Source organism: Doryrhamphus excisus, chromosome 5 (genome assembly GCF_030265055.1).
Source record: "Doryrhamphus excisus isolate RoL2022-K1 chromosome 5, RoL_Dexc_1.0, whole genome shotgun sequence".
Taxonomy (NCBI): domain Eukaryota; kingdom Metazoa; phylum Chordata; class Actinopteri; order Syngnathiformes; family Syngnathidae; genus Doryrhamphus; species Doryrhamphus excisus.
The window spans coordinates 11015934-11032360 of record NC_080470.1 but is presented as its reverse complement, the minus strand read 5'-3'; the positions used below and the strand labels follow the sequence as shown (position 1 = coordinate 11032360).

The following is a 16427-nucleotide window of genomic DNA, read 5'->3' as shown; positions in this document are numbered from 1 at the left end:
CCTTAAACACTGAAATACACACTTCAACGTATTCAAAAAGAAGTAGTAAAAACGTGATTTTATTTAATCATGCTCCTTCTCCATGTCTCAGCAAATACTGACAATGTTTAACTTGTTTTTAATTGTAAAAGAAAAGCATAAAAGTGTAGTAGTAATGTTGTAATGATTTGTAGATATCTTTGTTTGTTCAATATTGAAAAAAATAAATACAATAAATGAGATAACAGAAAAGAAAACAAAAGGAAAAAGTGACCATAGTTGATGCCTGTACTGCTTTGATTGTATTGTTATGAAACGTGACACCATGTAGCATGTTATTGTTATACAGAATCATTAGAATTGTTTCTGTTATAGGATTTTTATGAATGAAATTACTTTGGGTGATGCTTCGTAAACATCCAGTTATAAATAAGAGATTGGTATAATTCATTCCTTTGACAGCCTGGATGTCCTCCTTTCAAAATGAAAGTATATAACATTTTATATGATTTCAACCACCCTGCTTCTCCGTTTCTTAAGCACGCTGTCTGACACAGTGTATACCACAATATTCCCCCTTAAAATGATACTTCTGTATGTGTGTACTATTCAAAAAGAGAGAAAAAATTAATAGCGTAACCCTTATTCTGAAGCCTACTCAAAGGCTAATTACTGTGACGTCATTTCCATGCGGACATGCCTGCAAGGCTAACCAAATACTCGAAACAAAAACAATGTGGAAGGATGTCTTTGTGATAAGCAACGAAGTATTTCATTAATAAGTTAAAATGGTAAGTACTTTTGAAAAATATCAAATCGCTTCTAAATAGACACGGTAAGCTAGGCTAACGCAGTGTGTGTGTTGATTTCCCACGTGACGTTACAACGTGTTAACCACTTAAAGCTAAAATAACGTGAACGAGCTAAAAAGAAAACGTATTTTGAGGAAGTATTATATTATATTATGTCTTCCGATATGGCATGACAAAACATGTATAATAGCACATTTACATTATGACGAAGCTATTTGTAGCCACAGCCGTAGTGTATAGTTCTGAGTGCGTTACTCCACTTCCTCTCTTCAGGTGTCTACAGATTTTAAAGGCCTGATCCAGAGGTTTTACCAGCTTCAGTCAGAGCGTCTGGAGGCATATCGACTCTTTGAGGAGTATGTTTGTGTTTATTAATGCTCCAAAATACGCCTTGTCATGCCATGTCCTATGTACTCTTTGCTTTAAGAACATCATCTTTTTAACCTCCTTCCAGAGGACACGAGGCCTACCTGAGAACCAGCCCCCAGTATGACTTCGACCACTACAAGCAACTGGTGCACGAGATAACCAAGGCCTTCAGTGGCATCTCTCTGGAGGTGCTAGACATAAAGGAGAAGTTCCACCAGCAGTTCGACCGACCCGACCTTTCAGAGCACATTGAGAAACTGCAGTGCAAAGAGAAGCAGAAGCTCGAACTGGTAAATAAAAACTTTAAAGTGAGAGGGTTTTCTTTGCATCAGAAAGTTACTCTTTAATCAGATGAATAATGCAATTCTGCAGCCTGACAAGTGAGATGTGGTGGCCATTTAGATTTAAAGGTATAGTTTAGATTTTTTTTTCATGAAGTTGGATGACATCCCCATCAGTGGTGTAGTGCATCAACGGTGACTTGCCCCCTACTTGGTCCCATGAACCTATTTCTGGTCAGATTTCAATGAAGAGCCAGAACTGAGAGGGCTCCCTGGAATAGGTTTAGAGCATGTCAGAATTATCCTTTTAACTTTGGCTTTTCAGCCATTTTAAAGGGGAACTGCACTTTTTGGGGAATTTTGGCAATCTCTATGTGAAAAATTAACACTTATTTCTTTCCCTTTTCTGCCCCCATGCACTACCTAACCAACAACAACCTAAACCTAAACAACACCTTTAATAGCAGCACTTTTATTTACACTTAGATGCAATTTTGCAGTTTCACCACCAGAGGGCAGAAGTATGCAAAACATTCTCAAAATACATTTATTCAGTTTTGCCACTTATCCTCATGAGGGTCGCAAGGGTGCTGGAGCCTATCCCTGCTGTCTTCGGGCGAGAGGCGGGGTACACCCTGGACTGGTCGCCAGCCAATCACAGGGCACATATAGACAAACAACCATTCACACTCACATTCATACCTATGGACAATTTGTAGTCACCAATTAACCTAGCATGTTTTTGGAATGTGGGAGGAAACCAGAGTACCCAGAGAAAACCCGCACATGTATGGGGAGAACATACTAACTCCATACAGAGATGGCCGAGGGTGGGATTGAACTTCGGTCTCCTAGTTGTGAGGTCTGCGCGCTAACCACTCGCCCACCATGCAGCACCAAATTATAATTTGGTGATGGAAATATTGACATTAATCATGATTCAAACAATTGTATTTATTATTCCAGACATGGAAATTAATTTGAAGAACTTGCAGATACAGTATAACAATATGTGACATGATTAAGTATAAAATACAAGCAAATCCTAATGAAAAGGTTGGTTTTGGAATGAATACAAGGAGGTTTAAGAGAGTTCACAGTAATTATGGGGGTGGTTCAGGTTGAGTTTAGGCTAAGCGTTTGGAATAAAATGCAATACAAACACACTGAGTAAACAGACTGAATATATGGTAGTCATTCAACTTCCTGTCTGCGTGAAAGGTAACAAAGCTTCTTTGAGTTCATCCGCTTGTTCCTCTTTGCATCTTTTGTGCGTTTAGACAGCCCAGCTGCAGCTGGCCAGACAGCGTGCTCAGGATCACCCTGAAGACGACGCCTGTCAAGAGAAGATCCACAAGCTCAAACACGAGTAAGTGTGTTGTGTTGTGTGTCCCTAATAAACAGATTTGTTTTTTAACGTGGTGGACAGATGTGTACCAAACATATTCCTCACCATCCAGGCTCATCACGAACAAAGAGGCACTAAGCGACATCATGCAAGATTTTAAGTACGACTCGGAGGAGTGTGATTGACAGGACAACTATACTATACTTCCTCTTTGGACAGGACAGCTGCATGTATTGATCCTGCTCTGGCTCCGCCCTCTTTCTGCTGCAGTCTTATTCCACACTCATTCAGCCTTTCTTCTTCTGCATGGTGTTATGGCAGGTCAGGACTAATGTGTCAATGTTTGCAACCTTTTAAGATTACAGTAAATGCTTATCAAACAATATAGTACTGTACATTTCATCTACTCCATTGTTTTCACCAACTGTCATAAAAGTGTTAAAAACAAGCTAATCACTGCTCATATTAAAATTAAACAAAAATAGAGTTAATCCTTTGTTAGTGTTTTTTTTTGTGTCTGTTCACATTTGTTGGTGAGCGTATTTTGCCACATGAACGTAATTAGTAACACCATGCTCTCAGTTCGAGTTCGAACATATTGGTGTCAATCCAAATAGAGCATTGTTGCTGTGTATCCTGTGTTTTGTTTTTCAACCTTTTATTTATTTTTCAGTTTTTAATATGTAATGAAACGTATTGTCATGTTAAAGGGGACCTATTATGCTCTTTTTTTTTGCCCTTTGTGTTGAGTAGTGGACTCATAGAGCAGCTACACACAATAACCTGCATGGAAAGCTTTCTAGATCTTCGAGAACCTGCATCTATTCTGGCTCTATGTCCTTAGATTTCCAAAACTGTATGTTTTAATTTATTCCACCCACGGTATCACCCCCTCCAGGCACGTCCACTCTACTCTGATTGGTCACACTCCCAAGCACTCTGAGATCTTCTGTACTACTGCCGAACCCCACTTTCAAATTTTGTCAGTATAGTTGATAATAAATTAACAAACCCATTGGAGAGCTACTTGAAAAGTGGTTAGGAGTACTGGTAACTCAGAGCTACTGGTTGGAGACCCCTGACTTATCGTATATGAAGTGTGGTAACGTACATAGGTCCGCATTTACTGAGTGCAGGCAATATTGGCACAACATTGTTGTTGAAATGCGGTCATTACATGTGTTTTGTGGGATTGGCCGTGTCTAAAAAAACAAACAAAAAAAGACTCTGGTAGACCCACTGAAAACTGCAACGTGGTCCTCCTGCTGTACACTGGTTTTCCCCACCCCTGTGGATGCATGGCCGCATAGTATGTCCGACATGAATGCATCTTAATAATTCTGGCTTCAGAAACAGTTTGGTGGATATTGTTATATGTTCACAAAAACAGTCCCATGTGAAATGCCCTTGAGAGAATATTTATTGCTAACATACAACCGTAAACAGAGCATAGCTGTGGGGAGGGCAGTCCTTGAGCATATCTGGCCGACAGCACATGCCCATAGGAAGTCAGGCACACTGTGATGTCACAAAAATCTCTCTGAAACCAAGTGTTCAGAACCATTCCAAATGTTTTTCAGGGCTCACTGCCAAATGCGCAAACCTCATTATGTGAAACTTTGGCATCGTTTAGCACAATAATACAACATTTTATTATAATGTATTATTAACTATGTACATTATAGATATATGTCAATAGCAAGTGTGTTCATTACCATATTCTTCGTCATCATCTCTGTGCTTCCTACCCACATAGAGACATGAAGGCATCAGCCAGGACATGTCCATCTGCTGTGTGACACACCAGGTTGTCTCCAGATTGTTACCTCTGCTGTGCAGAGGCATTGAATGGTGATGCCGAGGCTGTGGGTGCTCACCACCACCACCATGCTGTGGGTGGACAACCTGTTCAGGGTCCAGAACAAGGTCCTGGTGTTGAGGTCCAGCTCAGGGATCTCAATAATATCAAAGAGTAAGTCACGTACTGTACCTAAATATACTTGGTGTATTATACTTTGTATTTGAATGGGATCTTAGTAAAAAAAAAGAGTTAGTGTTTGAATACAGCTCAGCTTTTTCGTAGTTGTGCCAAAGGGAACAACACATATTTTTAAAATCACACATGAAAAGTAGCAGTTAAAATATGATGATTTTGAAGAATACCAAAGAACAAAGTATTTTGCTTTAAAAAATTAGTGGGGAAAAAAGGAAAATTTAAAACCACTGAGAGCAAGGCTTGCAATGATTATAGTTACAAGATCTCCAATACAGACTGACATGAAAAGAAACAGACAACACTTCTCATAATAGTTTTTTTTTTATCCTACAGTGCATCCGTGTCAGTGGACCATGATCTTCATCGCACTCCTCCACCCTTGCTGTGTCAACAACCACAACATCCCCAATGACCAATCTGTATGATGAGTCCGATGTCATCTGCTGTGCCAATGTCTCCAGTTCAACTTTCCTGGAGGATCGATCACATGGACTGTGTTTTATGACTGCAATCAATCGCTTCCAGACATGCATCCAAATTGATGCTTAGCAAGTATGCTGTGACTGATGACAAGGTGGACATCATGAGTGGGACCCAAGTGGAATCTGGCCTACTCAGAACTGGATGGATCACACTTTTGATGCAAGGAATGGCCATGCACCACAATCCACATTGTGGCTGCAGATGGCCACCAGAAGACAGACTGGACAGCACTCCAACCATGGTATATGCACCAAAAGGAGACTTTGGACCAAGGACTTGATGGAGGCCTTTAGTAGTAAGTACAGTAGACTGAAGCAAAGGAGGTGGGGCGTGACAGGTTCATGCCTACTCTGACTCATCTGATGTCAAGGATGATACTGATGTTGACAGTAACACACACACACACACACACACACACTCACACTCTTCTGCCTTTTTAGAGTTTTATCTTTCAGCAGCTCCTTTTGCTGACAGCTACAATATGTTGGTCATAATCTACTTCTCTTTTAGAATATACTATAAGTATACAAAATATGGCAAGGTTATTCTTTTCGATTCTGATGCAATATACGCTCAAGAGTGAGAAAAAGTGAATCAATATATTCTTGTACTGTCCACATAATTATTTTTTGTACTATTGTGAGGTAGTCACTGACAAAAATATTATTATTTTTATTATGTATATATTTTTCAAGTCTTTCCGTGAAAAAACAGCAAGATGTCAGGAGAGGTAATGCGATGGTTATTTGGTTATTTTTGTGACAAATGGGTCATCTGCCTTCATGCACACTTTTCATGGATGCCAGATTACACACTGCAGTTTGCAGGGTTTTGTGGAGGAGTAATGGGGGGGAGGGGGGTCAATATGTGCGTGATGATGATGATGCGTGTGACGCGTGCACGAGCACACAGGCAAGCAGCAGCAGTAGCAGTAGAGCCAGACTGAAGCATCTTCCTCCTCCTCCTCCTCAGCTTGATCGCCACCGAACCTTCGACTCTCTTCCCCACTCCAGGCCGTCCTCAAGGCTCTCTGCTCCGGCCTAAGCATGCTCGCCTCCTCGGCCCTGCTCGCGGTGCTCCTGGCGGGGCTCGCGGCCGCAGCGTCCTCGGTGGAAGTGTTCGATAACCAGCTGGGCGACATCAGCTACTGCAAGAAGCAATGTCAGCTCGCCATCAGAAACAGAAGCCCCGCTAAAGTAAGTTGCACCTCGTATACCGTTTTTTAATATATCCAGTGTATTTTTTAAATATATGCTTCAGTAGTCTTGCTTTTTGTTTTTGCTGCACCATCATGCATGTTTATGCGCATCGTAAGGGCCAATAATGGAGCCTTTAATTACATGCATCCTTGTCGCGAATGAGTCCACAATTAAGACATGCAAGGTCAGGCTAAAAAGCTTTGCATCCTTCAGTGAGAATGCTCCGTATCGGAAAAAGAAAATGCAAACGTCTACAGGCGAGCAATACCGTGTAGATAAGAAGCGTGGAGCACAAAGGTTTGCAGCATTGGATGTGTTTTTTTTTATTCGCCCCTCAGGTGTGGCCCACATCCTGCAGTAGGACAATGGATGTAAACAAACGGACCACAGTGCTTGTGACTTTAAAAATATAAATGACGAATTCATGTTGAAATTATTTTTTTAATGTGGATTGTTTGTCAAAATCCTTGCCTTCGTTGGACGTAAACACGGAAATGCAGCAGCAGCAGCAGAGGTGATGACAAGGCTGTTATGAGCCTGGCTGTGTCTGGCTGGTGTTGGCCACTAGAGGTAGCTGTTTCCTATCTGATTTGGCTTTCATTACAGCCAAACAAGGAAGAAATGTTTCCTGTTTGATACTATTTTTTATTGCCTATTACATTTAAAGTTATGCCCCCTCCTGCACACTTTTCAGTACGTAATGCATTATTATATATAACAAAAGACAAAGAGTGGGACATGATTGTTTCTTTTTTAATAAGGAGAAATTGGGATTGGGATGAAATGTCCGTTAAATATATAAAAAGACCACCCTCGTTTCTTCAGTTTATTGATCAATACCTGGTAGAACTAACATTTGCTTGGGACAAACACAATGATGATAACAAAAATAGTCTATACGAGCTTGATTTAAGAACTGATATCTAGCAACTTCCATGGTTTACTTGATAATAACCAAAATTTGTTAAAGTAGTTAAGTTTTTACTTTAATAACTGTGGCACTGTACTGCCAAAAAAGTAAGAAATAAGAGTGGTCTAATCATTTTTACATGACTGTAGATATAATATATTGGAATATATATGTTTAGTGCTTGTTTTTATATGGCATTATATGTGAGAAATGATGGTCAAGTCTAGTGCTGATTATTATTTAATGGTTTATTTAATTATTAATCGTTTATTTAGTTTTTTATTCATATTGTTAAATATAATGCTGTTAATTATTTTTTCAAACTGGCATTTTTTTAATGAAATTGTATTGTATGTAATTATTATTATATCCCTTTCTCCCCCCAGGTATGTCATATATAATGACTGATGTATGACTGATATTGATGATATATTTTACTGTTAATCCGTTTTGGGAAAGGGTCTTTTGGTGAAAGTACTTAAAAAATAAATAAAAATAAAATATGTTATTGTTGTTGTTATTATAGTATGTGTCTTTTTCGAAGGAGTCTATTTTTATTATTATGTTGTATTTTCTATTTTACTATTCTATTTTATTTAATTCTATTTTATTTAGTTTTTTCTTCTGATACTTAATATTTTTCAGTTTTTTTATTCTGTTTTGGTTTAAAATGAGCTTATTAATGAAATATGTTATTATTATTATTATTATTATATGTTACAAAAACAGTATGTTTTTCTTCTAGGATTCCATAATGAATGCCTGCCACCGCGGGTGTCGCCTGTACTCCATCTGCCAGTTTGTCAACGGCAACGCTGGTTTCAACACCAGCAAGGACGAGTGTCAGGGAGGTAAGTGGCTGCTCTCAGTGCTGAAGGGAACATTAATAAGACCATAGTAATAGCTTTAGCTGTTTCTTCCTGGGCCTTCAGCTCTCCATTGTCGTCATTCCCTATCTTGTTGTCTTCTCCTTTCAAACGTTCCATCTGTGTCTCTGCAGCCTGCCAGGAAGCTTATGTCAAACTTCTGGAGCAGGAAGCCTGCAGTACCGGCTGCTCAAGCCAGCCCTCTGAGCCCGAGATCAAGAGGAGAAAGGTAGGAGAATCTTCACGCTCATGCTCACCAGCCAAAAACACTTTCAAGCAAGTGATGGGAAATTCTATCCACCCTTCCCAGCTCAAGGCCATGACTCTGCGCCCCAAGCCGCCCTCAGTCATGGAGGCTGTATCCAGTTGGTGCAACGACATCGTCAGCTCCGCCCAGAGTTTCATCTCCTCCACTTGGACCTTCTACCTGCAGGCGGATGACGGCAAGGTTGTTGTCTTTCAGGTAAGACTGATGTTGTAACATTGTGGTCATAGAAGCGTAAAAAGAAGCTGACGTTCTGGCTTATTTCAAGTCGTCTGTTTAGTTTTCTTGTGCAAGGTGGCGGTTATCATGAATAACTGTCAGGAAGAGCAACTGCATTAATCATATGACAAATCATTGTCAGTTGTTTTGTCAAAAATGACAAATAGTTTAATTGACAATACTTTTTTCATGACCAAAGCGAGACTAAAAGTGCTAAACATGGCTCTTTGATAACTAAAAGGTGGTGATCTATCAGATGTTTACAATGTATGACATGGCTGCCTATCGTATATGTAAAAACAAATAACTACAAAAAAGCACTTTTGGTGGGAAACAACCCACATATTTGTGGATATCCGTTAAATAAAGTCCATCCCAAAGAAAAATGGAATGCATTGTGCAGAGATACAATGGTAAATGTAAATATTTAGCTGTATTTTGGTCCTTTTAAAGGTTATACCTATTATGCTTGTTCCACTTTTCTGACCTATAAATGTTGTTATAATGTTGCATTGAAGTTGAAGTTTTGGATGGCTCTGCACGCTCGATTTTATAGAGTTTTTTTGTAACATTGAATTCCACTGATGTCAGTGGACTTCCTTAAATAGGCTGCAGATTGCCTGCACTTGGTAAACGCCGACCTACGTATCCAGAAGTCCACGGGAGCCCCTGCGATTGTGACCAATCACAGTGGAGTGGGTGTATCTAGTGGAGTAAATTTAACAGAACGTTTGAGTCGAAAACAGGAAGTCCATGGAAACACTGCAGCAATAGGTGCAGAATCTGGAGAATCTAGAAAGCTTTCTGTTCGGGTTATCGTGTGTAGCTACACTATAGGAGTCCGCAACTCAATACACAGTGCCGAAAATGAGGTGTTGCCATGGCAACAACAGAGATGCTACCATCCTTGTGTACATCCCAATTATATGGACGGTCAAATGATTCCTGCTTTTTCACTTCCTCTCAGACTTTAGTTCAGTGTCAAAACTATGCATATTTTAGAATCATAAAAGGTTGCGTGATCCAGTAGGGACACACTGCAGGCTGAGAATGCCACGTTTCCTCCAGCTAAATCACCGCTCATAAATGTTATTTTAAGAGATGTCGCCACCCTCGTATTTGCACGGCTTGAAAAAGTCATCCACTGTGAAAACCCTTATTTTCTTAATGGTTTTGCCGTAGGATCTATTTCCAGACCAACAAAAAACATTGTCTATCACTGAAATAGCAAAGGAAGAGGTTTGGCAGGCCAGCACGTTCTCAAGAGGTCTTTCTGATTGTGCGCTCTCAAAGTACGTGAACCACCTATCATAAAATCCGGTCTGTCTCACCCGCCACATCGCCCAACCGCAGCCTTGCAAACTGGCCGTCTGCATCCTCCGTCTCCTCTTTGGAGAATGTGACTCTGCAAGGCAATTTAGGCTGCATAATTAAAGGACTGTGTGGGCAACTGACAGTATTTATGCACATTTAAGCCTTACAGGAACGACTGTAATGATATGGTGAAATGCAGCATCCTCTCAGGAGAACCTTTACCTCTTATAGAGATGCTGCTTTTTTTATTTGGACTGCATGATGGATGTTTGCTTTCTCTGGTGGTGACGTGAAGGCTGAAACACCACGAGGAAGTCAGGCTCCAGAGGATTGCGAGTGTGTGGTGGTGTGAAGTGAAGAAAAAGTATTCAGTGACAGTGGAGACGAGACAAAGTTTCTTGCTTGATAAACAGTGTGCACATTGTGTTATTGTGCAGTACATGCTTGAAGGACTTGGGCCTGGGGCATATAGTCATGTCATGTCACCAGGTATTGATGAGATCTCTCATTTTGCATCATTACAAATAAACACAACAATGCACAATCGGGGCGGCACGGCGGTCGAGTGGTTAGCGCGCAGACCTCACAGCTAGGAGACCAGGGTTCAATTCCACCCTCGGCCATCTCTGTGTGGAGTTTGCATGTTCTACCCGTGCATGCGTGGGTTTTCTCCGGGTACTCCGGTTTCCTCCCACATTCCAAAAACATGCTAGGTTAATTGGCGACTCCAAATTGTCCATAGGTATGAATGTGAGTGTGAATGGTTGTTTGTCTATATGTGCCCTGTGATTGGCTGGCGACCAGTCCAGGGTGTACCCTGCCTCTCGCCCAAAGACAGCTGGGATAGGCTCCAGCACACCCCGCGACCCTCGTGAGGAAAAAGCGGTAGAAAATGAATGAATGAATGAATGAATGCACAATCGCTCATTCTTATCTATGATGACCGCCACCTTGGGCAATTGAAAAAAATCCACTCAGTTAAAGTCCACAGTACGCTTGCTCATACATGAGCAGATGCTGACGTGCCGCATTTGTGTCCATAATTGATGCGTTTGTTCCTTTCTATTAAACGTAACCGCCATCTTGCACAATAGAAATAAACACAACTTGAAATGCTGTTGACTGTGGTATCTTTTTTATTTGCTCTTTTAAGTCGCAATGAGGATTTCCGCTTCCATCGGGGCAAAGTACACACCTCTCATTTGCAATGGTGAATCAGTGTCTCTGTGATCGATCATGAGGTCTATTTAAGGAAGCCGCATACATGCACTGATCTGGGATTGGTTTCATATGGCTTGATTAATCAGCGTCTACTCATCCTGGCTTTGTGCAACCAATTAAACTTAGATACTTTTGTTTTGGGTTGGGTGATTTCTCCTGGATGTCTGGATTATACTGGATTATGTGCATGCTCCTTTGTTTGTCGGAGAATTGATTGATTGCAAATGTTAATGTCAATATACATAACTTGTTATTGCTGGTATCCTGCTGCTGCACAGCAGTGATTATTCCAATCCAATCCATTTTATAAATACAGTTTCCAAACTGCTGCACAATGTAGTAAATCAATAAATATGAAAAAGTACAAATACAGTAACAAGTCATAAATTAAATAAAAACAAGGAAACAGTAAAACATTCAAAACAATAAAAAACAATTGATAATATCGATAGTATCGATCATAAACACAAGGGTTTTAAGGCGAGACTTAAAGCATTCAACAGTGGGGGCCATTTTTACATGAGGGGGAAGAGTGTTCCACAACTTGGGGCCGACTATAGAAAAGGTCTTGAGTCTTGTCTTAGGTACTACTAGTTGGAGCTGGCCTTCGGACCTCAATGAGTGTAAATTCGGATGAGCTCCTTCAACGTCTTAAAGGGGACCTATTATGCTTTTCCACTTTTCTGACCTATAAATGTAGTTAGAATGTTGTATTCTCATGTTAAACAATGCCAACGTTTCAGATAATGAGGTTTGCGTATTTGGAAGAAGAGAAGTTTTTTTCTAACACAGACTCTTTGTGACATCACAGTGTGCCGACAGTGAGTACAAACTGTAGGCTCCGCCCCTCACCCCAAGTTAGCGGTTGTCAGTGTAACATTATAGAGTGTGCATACAGAGAGCGGGAGCAGGATGCAAATTACAAGCTCACTGATGTCTGAAGTTGCTGATAGCCTTTTTCCACCACCAGTCGGTGGTCTACTCGAGCTTTTTAAACAAGTGTAGTGCCGCAAAAAAGCTCTCCATTATCAACGATAAAATTAGAAAGTGATGTGCGGCAGTAGTCCGGAAGTCTTCGGGAATGCTTGGGAGTATGACCAAACACAGCGGAGTGGGCTAGCATGGAGGCGAGCCGTGGATAGAATAAATTATAACAGACCATTTTGGAAATCCAAGGAAATACATCTGGAATAGGTGCAGATTCTGGAAGATCTAGAAAGCTTTCAGTGTGTGTTATTGTGTGTAGCTGTTCTATAGGAGTCCACAACTCAATACAAAGCACCAAAAAATTAGCATAATAGGTCCCCTTTATAAAAAAAAAAACAGTAACATCTATGCTATAACTACCAAAATATTTTATTTCTAAATAAGGACTCCTACTTATCACAGTTAGATCTGGAACCAATTAATAAAGGCGATAAACAAGGGTTTACTGTATTTAGTGTAGTACTGTAGGTATAGACTGACTGTATTGACTTCCTCGTCTCCCTCAGAGCCAACCAGAGATGGAATACTCTCTTCCCGAGCTGCAGGCTCCTCGCTCCAACGTGGCTGACAGTCCTTGGCCTCCGGTGCACTCCCACACGCAGAAGCCTCACGGTGAGACACAGAAAAACACACATTTCATATCTGTGTGTTGCATATTTCTTATGTAAGATATCATTGGTGGTCGAATTGACAGGTGTGAGGGGGCGTGGTGAGAAGGGAGGAGCCAAAGCAGGAAGCAGGGGTAAACACCAGGTGCAGCACGTCGACGACACAGCGTCTGAACACGACTTCCTCGGCTGCATGTCAAGGTACATGTGATTGTTAGCATTCGGTCAGTTTTCTTGGCTGCTAATCGTCAGACCCCATCTTGTTTTTCCAGACGTTCGGGTCTTCCTCGGTGGATTTTAGCAGCGTGTCTGTTCTTGTCTATCATGGTCATGTTGTGGCTCAGCTGTGCCAGCCTGGTGACCGCGCCAGATCAGCACATCAAAACGCAGGTACACAGAAGGACACCAAAAGGGCATCACAAATTTGGAGGAAAGATGGAAATGTGCATTACTTGGCTGCAACCAACAGAGGCGCTGTTGACCATTCATTCATTCATTCGTTCATTTTCTACTGCTTATCCTCACGAGGGTTGCGGGGGTGCTGGAGCCTATCCCAGCTGTCTTCGGGGGAGAGGCAGTGTACACCCTGGACTGGTCGCCAGCCAATCATAGGGCACATATAGGGTGGAATTGAACTCTGGTATCCTAGCTGTGTGGCCAGCATGCTAAACACTCATGCAGCCTGCGCTCTTGAGCAGTTGGGAAGAACAATCTGACATCTGCTATGCTCTTTTGTTTTAGTATTTTCTATCATTTAAAATGAATAATAATACAAATATGAATTCAAACCAAAATGAATTTTGACAGTAACAGTCATTCCCTACCCTGGACAGATAAAATTGATTTGTGTATGAGGCGATGTCTGACACTAAGTCTTTTTTCCCTCTGCCTAATGTGAATGTTTTTTGGGTTTTTTTTGTATGATTCAAAAATCAAACAAATATTTGTTGTTGCGCTGACGAGGACTACAATAGATTTTGGTGCAACATCTGGATAAAAATGCAGATATGAGCCAGAATGTGGTCTGCTAATTGACGGAGTAGGCAAGCATGGAGGCAGGCCGTGAATAGAATAAATTAAAACAGACCATTTTGGAAATCCAAGGAAATACACTTGGAATAGGTGCGGATTCTGGAAGATCTAGAAAGCTTTCTGTGCTAGTTATTGTGTGTAGCTGCTCTATCGGAGTACACAACTCAATACAAAGGGCCAAAAAATGAGCATAATAGGTCTCTTTTAATATTATTAGCAGCATTTCATGTTATTGTATACTTGTATCACAGATAATACTTTTTACAGTTTAACTCTCCTTCTTATTTTTGACTGTCATTTATTGTTTTAATTGTCTTCCTGGTTTTTTTCCCTAGCTGAGCATCAATGGGGATAAGGAGTTTTTAGACAACGGCCGCCACAAGGTGAACCCGTACCACCTGAGTCCTCTGCTGGCTGTCAGCGTCAAGCAGGTGCCGGAGGAGGAGGACGGCCAGGAGGCGGGACCGCTGCCTGTGAAGGTGGACCTCAACAAGACACGTGTGTAAGAAGAAGATGCTAAGATGCTTTAAGACACGAGGAAGACTCACTCAATCACTGGATTTTTTAAAAATGATTTTTAAAGAGCATGGCACCCTACAGTTCACTCAACAGACTTTATGGAGGTAATCTCATCAAATCCTGCTAACATAAAGTTAACGGAGAGCTTCAACATCTTTTCTCTCATTAATTCAATCCACGTTAAATGAAGAAGTAGAATGAAATGAAAGTGTATTTATTGTGACTAAAGAGTGTGATTGAAGTGCCATGCATTGCCTGTTAAATATATTGTAAGCTAAACTGAAGGAAGGCCTCGCCTACTACTATTGTATTATTATGATTATTCCCATCATGTTATTGCTCTTACAGCAGTTTCAAGTATACTGTATGTGCCATGTGCTTTCTTACAATAAATAGCTGACTATTTTGTATGTACCAGGAGCACATACTGTACTAAATATACAAAGCATTTTTTTAGTTTTTCTGAAGGAGCAGAGTTGCACAGTCGTAGAAACATTTTATTATATTAGTTTGTGCGTTTTTGCCGTCTTGTAATGCTTTTTTTTTTTTTTTTTGATGGCAGGCTGTATGCCGACAAATAAACCGTGCATGCAAGAGTGAAGCTTCTTCAGCAGTTCAGTCCTCCTCTTACGGACACTTACTGTAGCTTTGTGACTTTATAGTGCTCCTGTTGCTGTTAATACATGGTTAGAATGTGTAACATAATATTAATAATAATAATGAATGCCAATATCATCACAAGGACTTGTTAAGATGATTAAGAAAAAAAGAAGCCATTCAGTCAATATCCAGAGGTATATCACAAAATAATATGATGCATTGTTTCCTTTTTACGGCTCTGTTCATTTTCAAGGAGATGATAATTGCAACATAATAAAGTGTTTTCATCGTTTTTGCACCTTTTTATTCCAGGCAAAATGTGCTTTTTTGCTGTTGTCACCTTTGGTGGATAAGAGGACCTATATGACAACAACAGGACAGGAAAAAGTTTATACCACTTTGATGGTGGTAATATCCATAGTAAAGTATAGAACTCCACTAAGTGACAGTATGATTCCTTTCTGTATGTCTTCAGCTTCCTCAAAGGGTGAGTACTTTTACTTCATTTTATTTTTATTTGGCGATTAACTTCTTTTTACACTTGCTTGAGTGAAAAACAGATATTATTATATAGTACACAATAAAAATGAACATCCTTCCTGTTTATAGTAAAGCAATAATGTTCTTCTTTTAGTTATTAAAAATGTATCACCTTGACACAGATTGGTCCAAAACGACAAACTCATTGACGGCCTATTTAGGTGCAATTCTTATTTTGTCCACTTGATGGCAGCATAGCTCGCCAGTTTCTCTCATGGCAAAGTCAAGTTCTCAGTTACATGAGTGCTCAGTAAAAATAAGACATTATTGGACGCATATTGGGACGTGATGATACATTACGTTCTTTCCAGTCTATTTACTGAGTATTGCAAATTGTATTGTAATTAGTAGATAAGCACTCAGTAGGGAGTCATGAGTACAAATAAAAAGTAACAATTTTGGGTACCTACTCAGAAGTAACGACCACATTACTGTTACATGAATGCTCAGTATTAATTAATTATTGCTACATGAGTGTAGCATGCGTATTAATTGCATTACTAGTGCTCAATATAGAGCATTATTATTGCATTAATAAGTATTATTACATTATTGTGAATTTCTCTTGGACAATAATAAAGCATCTATCTAAATACTAAGTATTAATTGTTGCATCATTATAAAGTGTTCCAGATTATTTATTGCTTTATTATTATATGAGTGTTCGGTATTAATTTCATAATTACATGAGTACTCCGTATTGATTACATGAGTGCTCCTGCGAATGCTATAATTAATTAATGCATCAGTGCATTATTTAGGGCTAGCCAAATGACTGTGGACACAGGTGAACTGTGGAAAGTGAAAGTTCTTGCAGTCCATGAAGGTATCATCATCTGCCAGTGGAAGACCTCCTGTGATGACAACAGCCACGGTGGA

The 16427-nt window shown here is 40.2% G+C and overlaps 2 protein-coding genes across 2 annotated transcripts; both read left to right on the top strand.

Annotated features, from left to right (window-relative positions):
• The first annotated feature begins 617 nt into the window (after nucleotides 1-617).
• rex1bd (required for excision 1-B domain containing) lies at nucleotides 618-3292 on the top strand. Its single transcript, XM_058073713.1, has 5 exons — nucleotides 618-770; nucleotides 1065-1147; nucleotides 1246-1450; nucleotides 2722-2810; nucleotides 2902-3292. The coding sequence occupies exons 1-5, from the start codon at nucleotides 768-770 to the stop codon at nucleotides 2972-2974; spliced, it is 453 nt and encodes a 150-aa protein (XP_057929696.1). The 5' UTR covers nucleotides 618-767; the 3' UTR covers nucleotides 2975-3292.
• Nucleotides 3293-6158: 2866 nt separating this feature from the next.
• Nucleotides 6159-15300, top strand: tmem59l (transmembrane protein 59-like). The gene is made up of 8 exons (XM_058073218.1): nucleotides 6159-6464; nucleotides 8123-8228; nucleotides 8378-8472; nucleotides 8554-8706; nucleotides 12756-12861; nucleotides 12944-13058; nucleotides 13130-13247; nucleotides 14225-15300. The coding sequence occupies exons 1-8, from the start codon at nucleotides 6315-6317 to the stop codon at nucleotides 14393-14395; spliced, it is 1014 nt and encodes a 337-aa protein (XP_057929201.1). The 5' UTR covers nucleotides 6159-6314; the 3' UTR covers nucleotides 14396-15300.
• The last annotated feature ends 1127 nt before the right edge of the window (nucleotides 15301-16427 follow it).

What these genes read in the sequence shown, in the direction of transcription:
- rex1bd (XM_058073713.1), top strand. An exon ending in GCATATCGACTCTTTGAGGA is followed by an intron (nt 1,148 to 1,245) that starts GTATGTTTGTGT and finishes ACCTCCTTCCAG; the next exon opens with AGGACACGAGGCCTACCTGA. An exon ending in AGAAGCAGAAGCTCGAACTG is followed by an intron (nt 1,451 to 2,721) that starts GTAAATAAAAAC and finishes TTGTGCGTTTAG; the next exon opens with ACAGCCCAGCTGCAGCTGGC.
- tmem59l (XM_058073218.1), top strand. Translation starts at nt 6,315, where the DNA reads ATGCTCGCCTCCTCGGCCCTGCTCGCGGTGCTCCTGGCGGGGCTCGCG. An exon ending in CAAGGACGAGTGTCAGGGAG is followed by an intron (nt 8,229 to 8,377) that starts GTAAGTGGCTGC and finishes GTGTCTCTGCAG; the next exon opens with CCTGCCAGGAAGCTTATGTC. An exon ending in ATCAGCACATCAAAACGCAG is followed by an intron (nt 13,248 to 14,224) that starts GTACACAGAAGG and finishes TTTTTTCCCTAG; the next exon opens with CTGAGCATCAATGGGGATAA.